This window comes from Electrona antarctica, assembly GCF_951216825.1.
Source record: "Electrona antarctica genome assembly, chromosome: 24".
NCBI lineage: Eukaryota > Metazoa > Chordata > Actinopteri > Myctophiformes > Myctophidae > Electrona > Electrona antarctica.
In genome coordinates this window covers 12,501-34,071 of record NC_136803.1, presented here as the reverse complement: position 1 = coordinate 34,071, position 21,571 = coordinate 12,501, and the positions used below count along the sequence as shown (strand labels likewise).

At 43.8% G+C, this 21,571-nt stretch overlaps 1 protein-coding gene across 1 annotated transcript in view; it reads left to right on the top strand.

Moving 5' to 3' along the window:
- LOC306917152 (bile salt export pump-like) overlaps nucleotides 1-14,175 on the top strand; it is a gene marked incomplete at its 3' end in the record, with an annotated part of 44,263 nt that extends 30,088 nt beyond the window's left edge. Inside the window, exons 12-18 of the mRNA XM_079495285.1 lie at nucleotides 1,280-1,454; nucleotides 3,324-3,437; nucleotides 5,104-5,214; nucleotides 7,994-8,119; nucleotides 11,886-12,089; nucleotides 12,922-13,092; nucleotides 13,974-14,175. Coding sequence (XP_079351411.1) covers nucleotides 1,280-1,454; nucleotides 3,324-3,437; nucleotides 5,104-5,214; nucleotides 7,994-8,119; nucleotides 11,886-12,089; nucleotides 12,922-13,092; nucleotides 13,974-14,175 — 1,103 coding nt within the window. The remainder of the gene's footprint in view (nucleotides 1-1,279; nucleotides 1,455-3,323; nucleotides 3,438-5,103; nucleotides 5,215-7,993; nucleotides 8,120-11,885; nucleotides 12,090-12,921; nucleotides 13,093-13,973) is intronic.
- Nucleotides 14,176-21,571: the final 7,396 nt, after the last annotated feature.

Here is a 21,571-nt window from a genome sequence, read left to right as displayed (position 1 = left end):
GGTAGCCTGGTCCAGCCAGCGTGTCTTCTGGTCCAGAGGGGCGGGTGGTAGCCTGGTCCAACCAGCATGTGTTCTGGTCCAGAGGGGCGGGTGGTAGCCTGGTCCAGCCAGCATGTGTTCTGGTCCAGAGGGGCGGGTGGTAGCCTGGTCCAGCCAGCATGTGTTCTGGTCCAGAGGGGCGGGTGGTAGCCTGGTCCAGCCAGCGTGTCTTCTGGTCCAGAGGGGCGGGTAGTAGCCTGGCCCAGCCAGCATGCTTTCTGGTCTAGAGGGGCGGGTGGTAGCCTGGCCCAGCCAGCGTGCTTTCTGGTCTAGAGGGGCAGGTGGTAGCCTGGCCCAGCCAGCGTGCTTTCTGGTCTAGAGGGGCGGGTGGTAGCCTGGTCCAGCCAGCGTGCTTTCTGGTCTAGAGGGGCGGGTGGTAGCCTGGTCCAGCCAGCATGTGTTCTGGTCCAGAGGGGCGGGTGGTAGCCTGGTCCAGCCAGCATGTGTTCTGGTCCAGAGGGGCGGGTGGTAGCCTGGTCCAGCCAGCATGTGTTCTGGTCCAGAGGGGCGGGTGGTAGCCTGGTCCAGCCAGCATGTCTTCTGGTCCAGAGGGGCGGGTGGTACCCTGGTCCAGCCAGCATGTGTTCTGGTCCAGAGGGGCGGGCGCGCATGGTGCAAGCGCTGGAGAGATATGGGTTCACCGATCGGAGAACATAGTGTTCTCCTGGAGCTGAGCTGACTGGTTTGCTGGGTTAGCGATTCGTTTTTACGAATATCTTAGTTTGAATGAAATTGAGTCTTTTCTTTTAATTTTTTAAGGGTAACTGTTGTATAATCGCAGTATTACACTCAAGGGTTTGCTTTACTGGTATTAACACCTCATCCTCCACCCCCTCCTCCACCCCTCCTCTACCCCCTCCTCCACCCCCTCCTCCTCCACCTCCTCCTCCTCATCCTCCACCCCCTCCTCCTCCTCCACCCTCTCCTCCTCCTCCACCCCCTCCTCATCCTCCACCCCCTCCTCCACCCCTCCTCTACCCCCTCCTCCTCCTCCACCCCCTCCTCCTCCTCATCCTCCACCCCCTCCTCCTCCTCCACCCTCTCCTCCTCCTCCACCCCCTCCTCATCCTCCACCCCCTCCTCCACCCCTCCTCTACCCCCTCCTCCTCCTCCACCCCCTCCACCTCCTCCTCCACCCCCTCCTCCTCCTCCACCCTATCCTCCTCCTCCACCCCCTCCTCCTCCCCTCCTCCTCCTCCACTCCCTCCTCCTCCTCCTCCTCCACCTCCTCCTCTTCCAGATACGACAGGAACCTGGTGTGGGCTCAGCGCTGGGGCATCAGGAAGGGTCTGATCATGGGCTTCTTCACGGGCTACATGTGGTTCATCATCTTCCTCTGCTACGCGCTGGCCTTCTGGTACGGATCAGCGCTGGTGGTGGACACCAAGGAGTACTCACCTGGTACCCTGCTACAGGTAGGTGGTGACACCAAGGAGTACTCACCTGGTACCCTGCTACAGGTAGGTGGTGACACCAAGGAGTACTCACCTGGTACCCTGCTACAGGTAGGTGGTGACACCAAGGAGTACTCACCTGGTACCCTGCTACAGGTAGGTGGTGACACCAAGGCACTGCTACAGGTAGGTGGTGGACACCAAGGAGTACTCACCTGGTACACTGCTACAGGTAGGTGGTGACACCAAGGAGTACTCACCTGGTACCCTGCTACAGGTAGGTAGGTGGTGGACACCAAGGAGTACTCACCTGGTACCCTGCTACAGGTAGGTAGGTGGTGGACACCAAGGAGTACTCACCTGGTACCCTGCTACAGGTAGGTGGTGACACCAAGGAGTACTCACCTGGTACCCTGCTACAGGTAGGTGGTGGACAGACACCAAGGAGTACTCACCTGGTACCCTGCTACAGGTAGGTGGTTGATTTAGTCGACTAAGATGTATTTTGGCGGGCCTTGATGCCGTCGTAATGACTGATTTCACACTTGCTGAAAATAGCCGAGCTACAAGCCCACAACGCGTCACGCTGCGACACGTTGTGGGCTTGTAGATCGGCTATTTTCAGCATTCAAACCAAGTGTAAAATGACTTCTACTGGATCTCTTGTCCACTAGTCCCTCCCTCACATTTTAGTCTAGTTTTTATTTGTTGACAAAATTGTCAATACATTTAGTCTTAGTTTCATCGTAGTCATCGTAGCTTAGTTTTCATTTAGTTTCCATGTAGTTTTTCGTCAGTGCAAACAGGTATAGTTGACGGACATTTTTCGTCACAGTTTTAGTCGACAGAATCAACACTTCTTTTCCACTGCGTTGTTCAGACTAGTCATTGGTCCGACAAAATGACCACCCACCTCATCTCCTAACCTAACCATAACTAACCCACCTCATCTCCTAACCTAACCATAACTAACCCACCTCATCTCCTAACCTGCCCATAACTAACCCACCTCATCTCCTAACCTAACCATAACTAACCCACCTCATCTCCTAACCTAACCATAACTAACCCACCTCATCTCCTAACCTAACCATAACTAACCCACCTCATCTCCTAACCTAACCATAACTAACCCACCTCATCTCCTAACCTAACCATAACTAACCCACCTCATCTCCTAAGTCCTAACCTAACCATAACTAACCCACCTCATCTCCTAACCTAACCATAACTAACCCACCTCATCTCCTAACCTAACCATAACTAACCCACCTCATCTCCTAACCTAACCATAACTAACCCACCTCATCTCCTAACCTAACCATAACCAACCCACCTCATCTCCTAACCTAACCATAACTAACCCACCTCATCTCCTAACCTAACCATAACTAACCCACCTCATCTCCTAACCTAACCATAACTAACCCACCTCATCTCCTAACCTAACCATAACTAACCCACCTCATCTCCTAACCTAACCATAACTAACCCACCTCATCTCCTAACCTAACCATAACTAACCCACCTCATCTCCTAACCTAACCATAACCAACCCACCTCATCTCCTAACCTAACCATAACCAACCCACCTCATCTCCTAACCTAACCATAACTAACCCACCTCATCTCCTAACCTAACCATAACTAACCCACCTCATCTCCTAACCTAACCATAACCAACCCACCTCATCTCCTAACCTAACCATAACCAACCCACCTCATCTCCTAACCTAACCATAACTAACCCACCTCATCTCCTAACCTAACCATAACTAACCATAACCGCAAGCACGGGAGCAGACGCTAGTCCGACATGCGGACGCCGTTGGGACTAATGCCCCGTCTGAATTACGTGCGGTCCCCCTTTTCCACATGTTCTTCGTGCAGGTGTTCTTCGGCGTGTTGATAGCGGCCATGAACCTGGGCCAGGCCTCGCCGTGTCTGGAGGCGTTCGCCTCGGGGAGAGGAGCCGCCACCATCATCTTCGAGACCATCGAGAGGGTGAGCGAGAGGCAGCGTTTCACCGCCCGTCAGGTTTCACCGCGTGGACCATATTTATTTAACCCATTCAGGCCTGACGTCAAAAAAGAAAAAGAAAAGTTTGCTCTGAAAGAATATATATTCAAAGATTTGTGCCGCATTTTCACGATTTTTCTAAAATAGCAGACCTACAAGCTTGTAGCGCGCCACTCGGTGGCGCGTTACAAGCTTGTAGGTCTGCTATTTTTCAATAGCTAAAGTATAATATAATGCTTAAAACACCAAAAGGGGTTCCCGTCCAGAATGTCCAGAACACAATTCCCGCCGGGATTCATTGTGACCAGATTTGACTGAGAGCCTGCCATCGTGCAAATTCCAGCTTTTTCCCCCCAAAATGAGTTAATAGCACAGGTAGACTCTTCACATAGGCTACTAGAGCATGTCTGGAATAATTGTCAGAGCTGAAATTTGAAATAAATGCTTAAACATGTAGCTAGGTGTAATGTTAGAGTCCACAGAAGACATGTAAATATGAAATAAATGCTTAAACATGTAGCTAGGTGTAATGTTAGAGTCCACAGAAGACATGTAAATATGAAATAAATGCTTAAACATGTAGCTAGGTGCAATGTTAGAGACCACAGAAGACATGTAAATATGAAATAAATGATTAAACATGTAGCTGGGTGTAATGTTAGAGTCCACAGAAGACATGTAAATATGAAATAAATGCTTAAACATGTAGCTAGGTGTAATGTTAGAGTCCACAGAAGACATGTAAATATGAAATAAATGCTTAAACATGTAGCTAGGTGCAATGTTAGAGACCACAGAAGACATGTAAATGTGAAATAAATGCTTAAACATGTAGCTAGGTGTAATGTTAGAGTCCACAGAAGACATGCAAATGTGAAATAAATGCTTAAACATGTAGCTAGGTGTAATGTTAGAGACCACAGAAGACATGTACATATGAAATAAATGCTTAAACATGTAGCTTAGGTGTAATGTTAGAGTCCACAGAAGACATGTAAATATGAAATAAATGCTTAAACATGTAGCTAGGTGCAATGTTAGAGACCACAGAAGACATGTAAATGTGAAATAAATGCTTAAACATGTAGCTAGGTGCAATGTTAGAGACCACAGAAGACATGTAAATGTGAAATAAATGCTTAAACATGTAGCTAGATGTAATGTTAGAGTCCATAGAAGACATGTACATATGAAATAAATGCTTAAACATGTAGCTAGGTGTAATGTTAGAGTCCACAGAAGACATGCAAATGTGAAATAAATGCTTAAACATGTAGCTAGGTGTAATGTTAGAGACCACAGAAGACATGTACATATGAAATAAATGCTTAAACATGTAGCTATATGTAATGTTAGAGACCACAGAAGACATGTAAATATGAAATAAATGCTTAAACATGTAGCTAGGTGTAATGTTAGAGTCCACAGAATGAACCTTTCAAGCCTGTTTTCTCAACTCGCTGTTTCTCTGCAAGACATTACTCTATAAGCCATATCTCCAAAACTGGTGGGTCAAACTGAACAACCAATATGTCAATTTGAAGCTATGATTCCCTGCTTTCACATGACATGACAAAATGTCAATCTTCTCCCTGTCCCTGTCAGGAGCGTTTTGAGTGACACCTGTCAATCTTCTCCCTGTCCCTGTCAGGAGCCAGAGATCGACTGCTTCTCCGAGGCTGGGTACTGCCTGGATAAGGTCAAAGGTGACATCGAGTTCCACAACGTGACCTTCCACTATCCTGCCAGGCCAGAGGTCAAGGTACGTGACCTTTAACCCGGTGGTTCCCAAAGTGGGGTCCGGGGACCCCCAGGGGACCTTCAGGGAGTTTCCGAGGGTCCCCAGCTAAATGATAGTTATAGGAACCAAATGGACCCTTATGGGTCTATAACTCTGAGAGTGTACAAATGGAACCAAATGGACCCTTATGGGTCTGTAACTCTGAGAGTGTACAAATGGACCCTTATGGGTCTGTAACTCTGAGAGTGTACAAATGGAACCAAATGGACCCTTATGGGTCTATAACTCTGAGAGTGTACAAATGGAACCAAATGGACCCTTATGGGTCTGTAACTCTGAGAGTGTACAAATGGACCCTTATGGGTCTGTAACTCTGAGAGTGTACAAATGGAACCAAATGGACCCTTATGGGTCTATAACTCTGAGAGTGTACAAATGGACCCTTATGGGTCTATAACTCTGAGAGTGTACAAATGGACCCTAACGGGTGCATTTGGTTCCATTTGTACACTCAGAGTTAAATTAACATTGATTTTACAATATAAATTGGGGGTCCTAGAGATAGAAATGCCATTAAATGGGGGGTCCATAGACTAATGCATGTCAAACTGGGGGTCCTTGAAATTAAACGGGTTGAGAATCACAGCTAGAGCCGTAAAAATCTTCTCTTATGGCATATCTCTTCAAATGGGGGGTCCGAGCGGCTATTTAGTGTCAATTTGGGGGTCCTGGACATGAAAAGGTTTGGGAACCACTGCTTCAACTATTACTTTAAAAAAAAAAAATTATCCCACAATTTCTCAACCCATATTTTTTTTTTATATATATTTTTTTGTGGCTTTCGCCTTTTTTTAATATATTCTATGGAGGGACAGACAGTAGGCTGACAGGAAATGGGGAGAGAGATGGGGGGGGAAGACATGCAGTAAAGTCTCTAAGTACTGGACCCTCGTCTGGTTCTGACAGACAGGTAGTGTGTGCCGGCCGGGTGGTGTGTGATAATCCAGTTGAAGTATTCCTTCGGTACGGCGACTGCGGCGGCGGGTACCCGGGAGAACAATAACGCGACACGAGACAGTATCACGCTAAAGGTTCACAAAGTTTATTACACAAACGGGAACATATATAGTGCTGGATCATAATGACGTTGACAATAACCCTACAAACCCTCCCGCGCACTCAGATCAGCCAATGCAGGGAAGCTGGAAGTACCCTCACTAAAAACACCGGGACAACGCTCCACACGTCCCAAACTCTTCTCCCTTCTGGCTCCAAAACTGTGGAATGCACTCCCCGTTGCAGTCAGAACTGCAGCATCACTCCCAATCTTCCGCCGTAGTCTGAAAACCCACCTTTTCAGACTCCACCATGGCCCATAGCACTTGTCTTACCCTACCCCCTTAGACAGCACTTTTTAGACTTAGATAGCATTTGATACAGACTTATAGCATGTTATGTAGACAGCACAATAATTGCATTGTATGTAGTCATAGCACTTCATAGTATATATGTACAGCATAGTATAGTATATATGTATAGTTTATATGTACAGTGTCATTATATAGATATGTTCTAGCTACGTTCTTAGCTTACGCATGTTTCTTGATAAATGCTTTTTTATGTGATGTATTCCCATGCTTTTGTTCTTGCTAAATGTAAGTCGCTCTGGATTAAGAGCGTCTGCTAAATGCCTAAATTGTAAATTGTAATAAGATATGAGACAGAATAACGTGCCTACTGCAGCAAGGCTGACCTTGCTGCCGCCGAGATGTCTCTCGTAGCCTATCTGTAAAGTATGCTACAGTACAGGCAGTACACAATACATATCAAGTACACTGTATCTCAAGTTGGAGTACACAGACATGGGCGATCATGATTATAACAGCCGTCGAGATCGGGAGTGGAACCCGCGCAGGGCCGGATTAACACCTCTGAGGGCCCCTGGGCACTGAAGCTCGAAGGGCCCCCCCTTCACGCGCGCAACATTTTTTGCGGTTTTGGAGCCGTTTTGGGGCAGTTTTATGCCGTTATATTGGCCTACTTCCAGGTCGCCTACCCCCCCCCAGAGTGACAGCCAATCTAGCGCATTGTTGCTGCTTTACACACAATTGCACTTTTTAGCTGCCCTTCTCACCAACAATAAAACACTAATCTTTTTAGACACCATTTATTTCATTCGTATTAGCAGGGACATTTTCTGTGGACATTTTCAGGGGCCCCTGGTGGCCAAGGGCCCCTGGGCACGTGCCCAAAGTGCCCATATGGTAGATCCGGCCCTGAACCCGCGGCACACTGCCAGACTGGATTACCAGCCAAGGTGCCTGGACCACTGAGCCATGGCCCAGGCCCAGTGTCAATTATCTAATGTAATCCTGGGCGCTACACCTCCTCTGCCAACCTGGGGAGAGCAACGGACTTACCTCATGCTTCCTTCTATGCATGAGGAGTCCAAGCTGCTTCTTTTCACCTGACAGCAGGGGAGGAGTTTCCCCGGCCGGACGCAGCGCGTGGAAGGAACAGTTCCTGGTCCCAATAATATTTGGGGATGATTGACTATATGTCATCATTTCTTGTTTTTATGCAAATGCTTACTTTGAGATTTACACAACTGTATAAGTGCATTATAAAACAATTTTTTATTGTTATTATTATTATTGTACGTTGGCAGATCCTAGACCAGCTCATTATTATTATTATTATTGTACGTTGGCAGATCCTAGACCAGCTCATTATTATTATTATTGTACGTTGGCAGATCCTAGACCAGCTCATTATTATTATTATTATTGTACGTTGGCAGATCCTAGACCAGCTCAGTGTGGCGGTCAAGTCTGGCGAGACCACGGCCTTCGTGGGGCCTAGCGGAGCGGGCAAGAGCACCGCCATTCAGCTCATCCAACGCTTCTACGACCCGAAAGAGGGCATGGTAGGTTCCACACATCCAACGCTCATCCAACGCTCATCCAACGACCCCAAAGAGGGCATGGTAGGTTCCACACATCCAACGCTCATCCAACGACCCCAAAGAGGGCATGGTAGGTTCCACACATCCAACGCTCATCCAACGACCCCAAAGAGGGCATGGTAGGTTCCACACATCCAACGCTCATCCAACGCTCATCCAACGACCCCAAAGAGGGCATGGTAGGTTCCACACATCCAACGCTCATCCAACGCTCATCCAACGACCCTAAAGAGGGCATGGTAGGTTCCACACATCCAACGCTCATCCAACGCTCATCCAACGACCCTAAAGAGGGCATGGTAGGTTCCACACATCCAACGCTCATCCAACGCTCATCCAACGACCCCAAAGAGGGCATGGTAGGTTCCACACATCCAACGCTCATCCAACGACCCCAAAGAGGGCATGGTAGGTTCCACACATCCAACGCTCATCCAACGCTCATCCAACGACCCCAAAGAGGGCATGGTAGGTTCCACACATCCAACGCTCATCCAACGCTCATCCAACGACCCCAAAGAGGGCATGGTAGGTTCCACACATCCAACGCTCATCCAACGACCCCAAAGAGGGCATGGTAGGTTCCACACATCCAACGCTCATCCAACGCTCATCCAACGACCCCAAAGAGGGCATGGTAGGTTCCACACATCCAACGCTCATCCAACGCTCATCCAACGACCCTAAAGAGGGCATGGTAGGTTCCACACATCCAACGCTCATCCAACGACCCCAAAGAGGGCATGGTAGGTTCCACACATCCAACGCTCATCCAACGACCCCAAAGAGGGCATGGTAGGTTCCACACATCCAACGCTCATCCAACGACCCCAAAGAGGGCATGGTAGGTTCCACACATCCAACGCTCATCCAACGACCCCAAAGAGGCCATGGTAGGTTCCACACATCCAACGCTCATCCAACGCTCATCCAACGACCCCAAAGAGGGCATGGTAGGTTCCACACATCCAACGCTCATCCAACGCTCATCCAACGACCCTAAATAGGGCATGGTAGGTTCCACACATCCAACGCTCATCCAACGCTCATCCAACGACCCTAAAGAGGGCATGGTAGGTTCCACACATCCAACGCTCATCCAACGCTCATCCAACGACCCTAAATAGGGCATGGTAGGTTCCACACATCCAACGCTCATCCAACGCTCATCCAACGACCCTAAAGAGGGCATGGTAGGTTCCACACATCCAACGCTCATCCAACGACCCCAAAGAGGGCATGGTAGGTTCCACACATCCAACGCTCATCCAACGCTCATCCAACGACCCTAAATAGGGCATGGTAGGTTCCACACATCCAACGCTCATCCAACGCTCATCCAACGACCCTAAAGAGGGCATGGTAGGTTCCACACATCCAACGCTCATCCAACGCTCATCCAACGACCCTAAATAGGGCATGGTAGGTTCCACACATCCAACGCTCATCCAACGCTCATCCAACGACCCTAAAGAGGGCATGGTAGGTTCCACACATCCAACGCTCATCCAACGCTCATCCAACGACCCTAAAGAGGGCATGGTAGGTTCCACACATCCAACGCTCATCCAACGACCCCAAAGAGGGCATGGTAGGTTCCACACATCCAACGCTCATCCAACGCTCATCCAACGACCCTAAAGAGGCCATGGTAGGTTCCACACATCCAACGCTCATCCAACGACCCCAAAGAGGGCATGGTAGGTTCCACACATCCAACGCTCATCCAACGACCCCAAAGAGGGCATGGTAGGTTCCACACATCCAACGCTCATCCAACGCTCATCCAACGACCCCAAAGAAGGCATGGTAGGTTCCACACATCCAACGCTCATCCAACGCTCATCCAACGACCCCAAAGAGGGCATGGTAGGTTCCACACATCCAACGCTCATCCAACGCTCATCCAGCGACCCTAAAGAGGGCATGGTAGGTTCCACACATCCAACGCTCATCCAACGCTCATCCAACGACCCCAAAGAGGGCATGGTAGGTTCCACACATCCAACGCTCATCCAACGCTCATCCAACGACCCTAAATAGGGCATGGTAGGTTCCACACATCCAACGCTCATCCAACGCTCATCCAACGACCCCAAAGAGGGCATGGTAGGTTCCACACATCCAACGCTCATCCAACGACCCTAAAGAGGGCATGGTAGGTTCCACACATCCAACGCTCATCCAACGCTCATCCAGCGACCCCAAAGAGGGCATGGTAGGTTCCACACATCCAACGCTCATCCAACGCTCATCCAACGACCCCACAGAGGGCATGGTAGGTTCCACACATCCAACGCTCATCCAACGACCCTAAATGGGGCATGGTAGGTTCCACACATCCAACGCTCATCCAACGCTCATCCAACGACCCTAAAGAGGGCATGGTAGGTTCCACACATCCAACGCTCATCCAACGACCCCAAAGAGGGCATGGTAGGTTCCACACATCCAACGCTCATCCAACGACCCCAAAGAGGGCATGGTAGGTTCCACACATCCAACGCTCATCCAACGCTCATCCAACGACCCCAAAGAGGGCATGGTAGGTTCCACACATCCAACGCTCATCCAACACTCATCCAACGACCCCAAAGAGGGCATGGTAGGTTCCACACATCCAACGCTCATCCAACGCTCATCCAACGACCCCAAAGAGGGCATGGTAGGTTCCACACATCCAACGCTCATCCAACGCTCATCCAACGACCCCAAAGAGGGCATGGTAGGTTCCACACATCCAACGCTCATCCAACGCTCATCCAACGACCCCAAAGAGGGCATGGTAGGTTTTAGTGCTGGAATTTTGTTACTTAAAGGAGAATTCCATGCTAGAAGGCTTTTTTACCGTTCTTTGTAGTCGTTACGTCCCCACCAAAGAGGTCCAGGTGTTTTTTTGTGCAAAAACTCCTTATTGGCTATTTCCCCTACCATAAGCCCTCAATGAATTGCTTTGAATTGAATGGGAATTGAATGGGGCTATGGGGTGTTGTGCTAATTCGCTTATTTCCATCTAAATAAGTAGTAAAGTGTGGTAGGGGAAATAGCCAATAAGGAGCTTTTGCACAAAATAACACCTGGACCTCTTTGGTGGGGACGTAACAACTACAAAGAAAGGTAAGAAAGCCTTTTTAGTATGGAATTCTCCTTTAAATCGCTCTGTGTTTAGAGCTCTGGTTTGAGAGCTCTGGGTTGAGAGCTCTGTGGAGAGCTCTGTTAACAGTTTGACGCCACATCACGCGGAACCCGCCTTTTAATCAAATATCCTACGCTGCCTGGATTGTTTTATTACCTTTAGATCATACGCTGAAGTATTTGCGCGTTTGATCCGTGAAAATCCGGTCCAGATCCGTTCCTCAGTTTGTTTTTGAACGATCGCACCACCTGCCATCTTGCCAAGCAGAATGGAGGGGGCTGGGAGGCTGTTGTAGTGAGACAAAACCACCGTCCGCTTGCATTGGACTCAATTTCCCAGAAGCCCTAGCAGCCCAGCATAAGTATCGATTTCCGGTTTCGTCGTCATAACATGAAGCTCTCTCCCCCTGCTCCGCGGCAGAGGCGGAGGCGGACTTTTTTAATTATTATTAATGCGATGCGATTTAGACACATAAAACAAATAGCGGGGATGTCGTATTACGCAGCGGCGCAACACTGGATCAAACAATTCTCGGCAGTAGAACTGTTAAGGGCGTCCGATAAAATGCCCGAACTGTAAATTGTGTGTCAGGTGACCCTGGACGGCCATGACATCAGAGGTCTGAACATCCAATGGCTGCGCTCGCTCATGGGCATCGTGGAACAGGAGCCCGTGCTATTCGCCACCACCATCGCCGAGAACATCCGCTACGGCCGTCCCGACGTCTCATTGGACGATGTGGTCCGAGCCACCAAGGAGGCCAACGCCTACAACTTCATCATGGACCTGCCCCAGGTAGGAGACGAGTTAGGAGACGACCTAGGAGACGAGCTAGGAGGCCCAGGCAGGCAGGCAGGCAGGCAGGCAGGCAGACAGACAGACAGACAGACAGGCAGGCAGGCAGGCAGGCAGACAGTATTTCAAAAGAAACGTTCCCAAAAAAAGAAACATTTTTCATGAATTAAAAACAAAATCAATGCTATTTTTTTCTTATTCATGATGAAAAAAAAAAATCTAATAAATTCCATGAATTGGAAGTAGTGAAAATAGCAGATGTACAAGCTCACAACGTGACACAAAGCGAGACGTTGTGAGCTTGTAGATCTGCTGTTTTCACTAGTTTGGGTCCCGGGCAAACGTCTAATGTCTCTTTTGGGTCTCGGCCTGAACATTTTTTCATGTCAAGGACCCCCAAATTGTCACTAATTAGCCCCCATTTGAAAAGATATGCCAGGGACCCCCCCCATGCATAAGAGAAGCTTTTTACTGCTCTAGCAGGGGTTCTCAAACATTTTCAGTTTGACCTGCATTAGGCTACGGTCCCGCATTTCTATCTCTGGGACATTACATGTTTTGTAATGTCATCATCATGCTATTATGCCCATGGATATACAGAGTGAACTTAACAATGATAAATTAATATGATAATACCTTTTAAATAATCACCAACATGAATTATGTTTGTTATTTACAGCTAGGTAGAGTAGTGGGGCGAGATGGAAAAGGGGCGAGATGACCTGTTACCCTAAAGTATAACATAATGCTTTAAAACACCAAAAGGGGTGAGAATGGTTTTCCCTGGGCATCCATAACATCTCTGGCCTCTCCGCTGAACGATGTTCTGCAGAAGTTCGACACCCTGGTGGGGGAGGGGGGCGGTCAGATGAGCGGCGGCCAGAAGCAGCGCATCGCCATCGCCCGCGCCCTGGTCAGGAACCCTCGCCTGCTGCTGCTGGACATGGCCACGTCGGCCCTGGACAACGAGAGCGAGGCCGTGGTCCAGCAGGCCCTGGATAAGGTACCCTACCCCCTAAACCTAACCCCTACCCCCTAAACCTAACCCCTACCCCCTAACCCTAACCCTGGACAACGAGAGCGAGGCCGTGGTCCAGCAGGCCCTGGATAAGGTACCCTACCCCCTAAATCTAACCCCTACCCCCTAAACCTAACCCCTACCCCCTAACCCTGGACAACGAGAGCGAGGCCGTGGTCCAGCAGGCCCTGGATATGGTACCCTACCCCCTAAACCTAAAAACTAAAAGCATTAGTCTACGGGGGCCCCCATTTAATGGCATTTCTATCTCTGGGACCCCCGATTTATAATTGTAAAATCAATGTTATTTTGACTCTGAGAGTGTACAAATGGAACCATTTGTACCCGGTATCGATAAGGCGAGTACCCAGTATCGATAAGCTTTGGGCTGATCGAGTACCCGGTATCGATAAGCTTTGGGCTGATCAAGTACCCGGTATCAATCTTTCCTCACGATTTTTTTCAAAAAAGTGCCGCGCTATGAGCTTGTAGATCTGCTATTTTCCAATAGATAAATTATGACATAATGCTTAAAACACCAAAAGGGGTTCCCGCCCAGAATGGGATAAACGTTGTTTCTAACTCTCCTTCTTCAGTGTTAATAATAATATTTTTTATCTCATTATCCCATTTTGGGGCGGGAACCCCTTTTAGTGTTAGCATTATGTTATGCTTTAGCTGTTGAAAAATAGCAGATCTACAAGCTCACGAGTGGCGTGCTATGAGCTTGGAGCTTGTAGGTCTGCTATTTTTGAAAAAACACAAACATAGCTTTTTCAGAAAACTGTCAGGATGTAGAAGACATTTTTAGAATCTGATCTCAGGTCAAAATGGGTTAAATCATACATTTCTTCGCGTGCGCGCAGGTTCGCCTGGGTCGCACGACCATCTCCGTCGCCCACCGTCTCTCCACCATCAAGAACGCGGACGTGATCGTGGGCTTCGAGCGCGGCCGGGCGGTGGAGCGAGGCAAACACGAGGAGCTGCTGGAGAGGAAGGGAGTGTACTTCACCCTGGTCACCCTGCAGAGCCAGGGAGACAAGGCCCTCAACGAGAAGGCCCGAGAGAGTGAGTGGAACTGTATAAGGGGTCCATTTGGTTACATGTGTTAAACTGTACTTCACCCTGGTCACCCTGCAGAGCCAGGGAGACGAGAAGGCCCGAGAGAGTGAGTGGAACTGCGAATGTTGTCTCTCCGTATATTTAATGTCCGTCATCAGCCGGTATCAACACCATTAAATACAGTCAGGATGGACATTAATATACTGTTGTTATCAACACCATTCAATACAGTCAGGATGGACATTAATATACTGTTGTTATCAACACCATTCAATACAGTCAGGATGGACATTAATATACTGTTATCAACACCATTCAATACAGTCAGGATGGACATTAATATACTGTTATCAACACCATTCAATACAGTCAGGATGGACATTAATATACTGTTATCAACACCATTAAATACAGTCAGGATGGACATTAATATACTGTTGTTATCAACACCATTCAATACAGTCAGGATGGACATTAATATACTGTTATCAACACCATTCAATACAGTCAGGATGGACATTAATATACTGTTATCAACACCATTAAATACAGTCAGGATGGACATTAATATACTGTTATCAACACCATTCAATACAGTCAGGATGGACATTAATATACTGTTATCAACACCATTCAATACAGTCAGGATGGACATTAATATACTGTTGTTATCAACACCATTCAATGCAGTCAGGATGGACATTAATATACTGTTATCAACACCATTCAATGCAGTCAGGATGGACATTAATATACTGTTATCAACACCATTCAATACAGTCAGGATGGACATTAATATACTGTTATCAACACCATTCAATGCAGTCAGGATGGACATTAATATACTGTTATCAACACCATTCAATACAGTCAGGATGGACATTAATATACTGTTATCAACACCATTCAATGCAGTCAGGATGGACATTAATATACTGTTGTTATCAACACCATTCAATACAGTCAGGATGGACATTAATATACTGTTATCAACACCATTCAATGCAGTCAGGATGGACCTTAATATACTGTTGTTATCAACACCATTCAATACAGTCAGGATGGACATTAATATACTGTTATCAACACCATTCAATACAGTCAGGATGGACATTAACATACTGTTGTTATCAACACCATTCAATGCAGTCAGGATGGACCTTAACATACTGTTGTCAACACCATTCAATACAGTCAGGATGGACATTAATATACTGTTATCAACACCATTAAATACAGTCAGGATGGACATTAATATACTGTTATCAACACCATTCAATACAGTCAGGATGGACATTAATATACTGTTATCAACACCATTCAATACAGTCAGGATGGACATTAATATACTGTTATCAACACCATTCAATACAGTCAGGATAGACATTAATATACTGTTATCAACACCATTCAATACAGTCAGGATGGACATTAATATACTGTTATCAACACCATTCAATACAGTCAGGATGGACATTATTATACTGTTATCAACACCATTCAATACAGTCAGGATGGACATTAATATACTGTTGTTATCAACACCATTCAATGCAGTCAGGATGGACATTAATATACTGTTATCAACACCATTCAATACAGTCAGGATGGACATTAATATACTGTTGTTATCAACACCATTCAATGCAGTCAGGATGGACATTAATATACTGTTATCAACACCATTCAATACAGTCAGGATAGACATTAATATACTGTTATCAACACCATTCAATACAGTCAGGATGGACATTATTATACTGTTATCAACACCATTCAATACAGTCAGGATGGACATTAATATACTGTTGTTATCAACACCATTCAATACAGTCAGGATGGACATTAATATACTGTTATCAACACCATTCAATGCAGTCAGGATGGACATTAATATACTGTTATCAACACCATTCAATGCAGTCAGGATGGACATTAATATACTGTTATCAACACCATTCAATACAGTCAGGATGGACATTAATATACTGTTATCAACACCATTCAATACAGTCAGGATAGACATTAATATACTGTTATCAACACCATTCAATACAGTCAGGATGGACATTAATATACTGTTATCAACACCATTCAATACAGTCAGGATGGACATTATTATACTGTTATCAACACCATTCAATACAGTCAGGATGGACATTAATATACTGTTGTTATCAACACCATTCAATGCAGTCAGGATGGACATTAATATACTGTTATCAACACCATTCAATACAGTCAGGATGGACATTAATATACTGTTGTTATCAACACCATTCAATGCAGTCAGGATGGACATTAATATACTGTTATCAACACCATTCAATACAGTCAGGATAGACATTAATATACTGTTATCAACACCATTCAATACAGTCAGGATGGACATTATTATACTGTTATCAACACCATTCAATACAGTCAGGATGGACATTAATATACTGTTGTTATCAACACCATTCAATACAGTCAGGATGGACATTAATATACTGTTATCAACACCATTCAATGCAGTCAGGATGGACATTAATATACTGTTATCAACACCATTCAATACAGTCAGGATAGACATTAATATACTGTTATCAACACCATTCAATACAGTCAGGATGGACATTAATATACTGTTATCAACACCATTAAATACAGTCAGGATGGACATTAATATACTGTTATCAACACCATTCAATACAGTCAGGATGGACATTTATATACTGTTATCAACACCATTCAATGCAGTCAGGATGGACATTAATATACTGTTATCAACACCATTCAATACAGTCAGGATGGACATTAATATACTGTTATCAACACCATTCAATACAGTCAGGATGGACATTAATATACTGTTATCAACACCATTCAATACAGTCAGGATGGACCTTAATATACTGTTATCAACACCATTCAATACAGTCAGGATGGACATTAATATACTGTTATCAACACCATTCAATACAGTCAGGATGGACATTAATATACTGTTATCAACACCATTCAATACAGTCAGGATGGACATTAATATACTGTTATCAACACCATTCAATACAGTCAGGATGGACATTAATATACTGTTATCAACACCATTCAATACAGTCAGGATGGACATTAATATACTGTTATCAACACCATTCAATACAGTCAGGATGGACATTAATATACTGTTATCAACACCATTCAATACAGTCAGGATGGACATTAATATACTGTTATCAACACCATTCAATACAGTCAGGATGGACATTAATATACTGTTATCAACACCATTCAATACAGTCAGGATGGACATTAATATACTGTTATCAACACCATTCAATACAGTCAGGATAGACATTAATATACTGTTATCAACACCATTCAATACAGTCAGGATGGACATTAACATACTGTTATCAACACCATTCAATACAGTCAGGATGGACATTAATATACTGTTGTTATCAACACCATTCAATACAGTCAGGATGGACATTAACATACTGTTATCAACACCATTCAATACAGTCAGGATGGACATTAATATACTGTTGTTATCAACACCATTCAATACAGTCAGGATGGACATTAATATACTGTTATCAACACCATTCAATACAGTCAGGATGGACATTAATATACTGTTATCAACACCATTAAATACAGTCAGGATGGACATTAATATACTGTTATCAACACCATTCAATACAGTCAGGATGGACATTAATATACTGTTATCAACACCATTCAATACAGTCAGGATGGACATTAATATACTGTTATCAACACCATTCAATACAGTCAGGATGGACATTAATATACTGTTGTTATCAACACCATTCAATACAGTCAGGATGGACATTAATATACTGTTGTTATCAACACCATTCAATACAGTCAGGATGGACATTAATATACTGTTATCAACACCATTCAATACAGTCAGGATGGACATTAACATACTGTTATCAACACCATTCAATACAGTCAGGATGGACATTAATATACTGTTATCAACACCATTCAATACAGTCAGGATGGACATTAATATACTGTTATCAACACCATTCAATACAGTCAGGATGGACATTAATATACTGTTATCAACACCATTCAATACAGTCAGGATGGACATTAATATACTGTTATCAACACCATTCAATACAGTCAGGATGGACATTAATATACTGTTATCAACACCATTCAATACAGTCAGGATGGACATTAATATACTGTTATCAACACCATTCAATACAGTCAGGATGGACATTAATATACTGTTATCAACACCATTCAATGCAGTCAGGATGGACATTAATATACTGTTATCAACACCATTCAATACAGTCAGGATGGACATTAATATACTGTTATCAACACCATTCAATACAGTCAGGATGGACATTAACATACTGTTATCAACACCATTCAATACAGTCAGGATGGACATTAATATACTGTTATCAACACCATTCAATACAGTCAGGATGGACATTAATATACTGTTATCAACACCATTCAATGCAGTCAGGATGGACATTAATATACTGTTATCAACACCATTCAATACAGTCAGGATGGACATTAATATACTGTTATCAACACCATTCAATACAGTCAGGATGGACATTAACATACTGTTATCAACACCATTCAATACAGTCAGGATGGACATTAATATACTGTTATCAACACCATTCAATGCAGTCAGGATGGACATTAACATACTGTTATCAACACCATTCAATACAGTCAGGATGGACATTAATATACTGTTATCAACACCATTCAATGCAGTCAGGATGGACATTAATATACTGTTATCAACACCATTCAATACAGTCAGGATGGACATTAATATACTGTTATCAACACCATTCAATAGTCAGGATGGACATTAATATACTGTTGTTATCAACACCATTCAATACAGTCAGGATGGACATTAATATACTGTTATCAACACCATTCAATAGTCAGGATGGACATTAATATACTGTTATCAACACCATTCAATAGTCAGGATGGACATTAATATACTGTTATCAACACCATTCAATAGTCAGGATGGACATTAATATACTGTTATCAACACCATTCAATACAGTCAGGATGGACATTAACATACTGTTATCAACACCATTCAATACAGTCAGGATGGACATTAATATACTGTTATCAACACCATTCAATGCAGTCAGGATGGACATTAATATACTGTTATCAACACCATTCAATACAGTCAGGATGGACATTAATATACTGTTATCAACACCATTCAATAGTCAGGATGGACATTAATATACTGTTGTTATCAACACCATTCAATACAGTCAGGATGGACATTAATATACTGTTATCAACACCATTCAATAGTCAGGATGGACATTAATATACTGTTATCAACACCATTCAATAGTCAGGATGGACATTAATATACTGTTGTTATCAACACCATTCAATACAGTCAGGATGGACATTAATATACTGTTATCAACACCATTCAATAGTCAGGATGGACATTAATATACTGTTATCAACACCATTCAATAGTCAGGATGGACATTAATATACTGTTGTTATCAACACCATTCAATGCAGTCAGGATGGACATTAATATACTGTTATCAACACCATTCAATGCAGTCAGGATGGACATTAATATACTGTTATCAACACCATTCAATACAGTCAGGATGGACATTAATATACTGTTATCAACACCATTCAATAGTCAGGATGGACATTAATATACTGTTGTTATCAACACCATTCAATACAGTCAGGATGGACATTAATATACTGTTATCAACACCATTCAATAGTCAGGATGGACATTAATATACTGTTATCAACACCATTCAATAGTCAGGATGGACATTAATATACTGTTATCAACACCATTCAATAGTCAGGATGGACATTAATATACTGTTATCAACACCATTCAATACAGTCAGGATGGACATTAACATACTGTTATCAACACCATTCAATACAGTCAGGATGGACATTAATATACTGTTATCAACACCATTCAATGCAGTCAGGATGGACATTAATATACTGTTATCAACACCATTCAATACAGTCAGGATGGACATTAATATACTGTTATCAACACCATTCAATAGTCAGGATGGACATTAATATACTGTTGTTATCAACACCATTCAATACAGTCAGGATGGACATTAATATACTGTTATCAACACCATTCAATAGTCAGGATGGACATTAATATACTGTTATCAACACCATTCAATAGTCAGGATGGACATTAATATACTGTTGTTATCAACACCATTCAATACAGTCAGGATGGACATTAATATACTGTTATCAACACCATTCAATAGTCAGGATGGACATTAATATACTGTTATCAACACCATTCAATAGTCAGGATGGACATTAATATACTGTTGTTATCAACACCATTCAATGCAGTCAGGATGGACATTAATATACTGTTATCAACACCATTCAATAGTCAGGATGGACATTAATATACTGTTGTTATCAACACCATTCAATGCAGTCAGGATGGACATTAATATACTGTTATCAACACCATTCAATACAGTCAGGATGGACATTAATATACTGTTATCAACACCATTCAATGCAGTCAGGATGGACATTAATATACTGTTATCAACACCATTCAATACAGTCAGGATGGACATTAATATACTGTTATCAACACCATTAAATACAGTCAGGATGGACATTAATATACTGTTATCAACACCATTCAATGCAGTCAGGATGGACATTAATATACTGTTATCAACACCATTCAATACAGTCAGGATGGACATTAATATACTGTTATCAACACCATTAAATACAGTCAGGATGGACATTAATATACTGTTATCAACACCATTCAATACAGTCAGGATGGACATTTATATACTGTTATCAACACCATTCAATGCAGTCAGGATGGACATTAATATACTGTTATCAACACCATTCAATACAGTCAGGATGGACATTAATATACTGTTATCAACACCATTCAATACAGTCAGGATGGACATTAATATACTGTTATCAACACCATTCAATACAGTCAGGATGGACCTTAATATACTGTTATCAACACCATTCAATACAGTCAGGATGGACATTAATATACTGTTATCAACACCATTCAATACAGTCAGGATGGACATTAATATACTGTTATCAACACCATTCAATACAGTCAGGATGGACATTAATATACTGTTATCAACACCATTCAATACAGTCAGGATGGACATTAATATACTGTTATCAACACCATTCAATACAGTCAGGATGGACATTAATATACTGTTATCAACACCATTCAATACAGTCAGGATGGACATTAATATACTGTTATCAACACCATTCAATACAGTCAGGATGGACATTAACATACTGT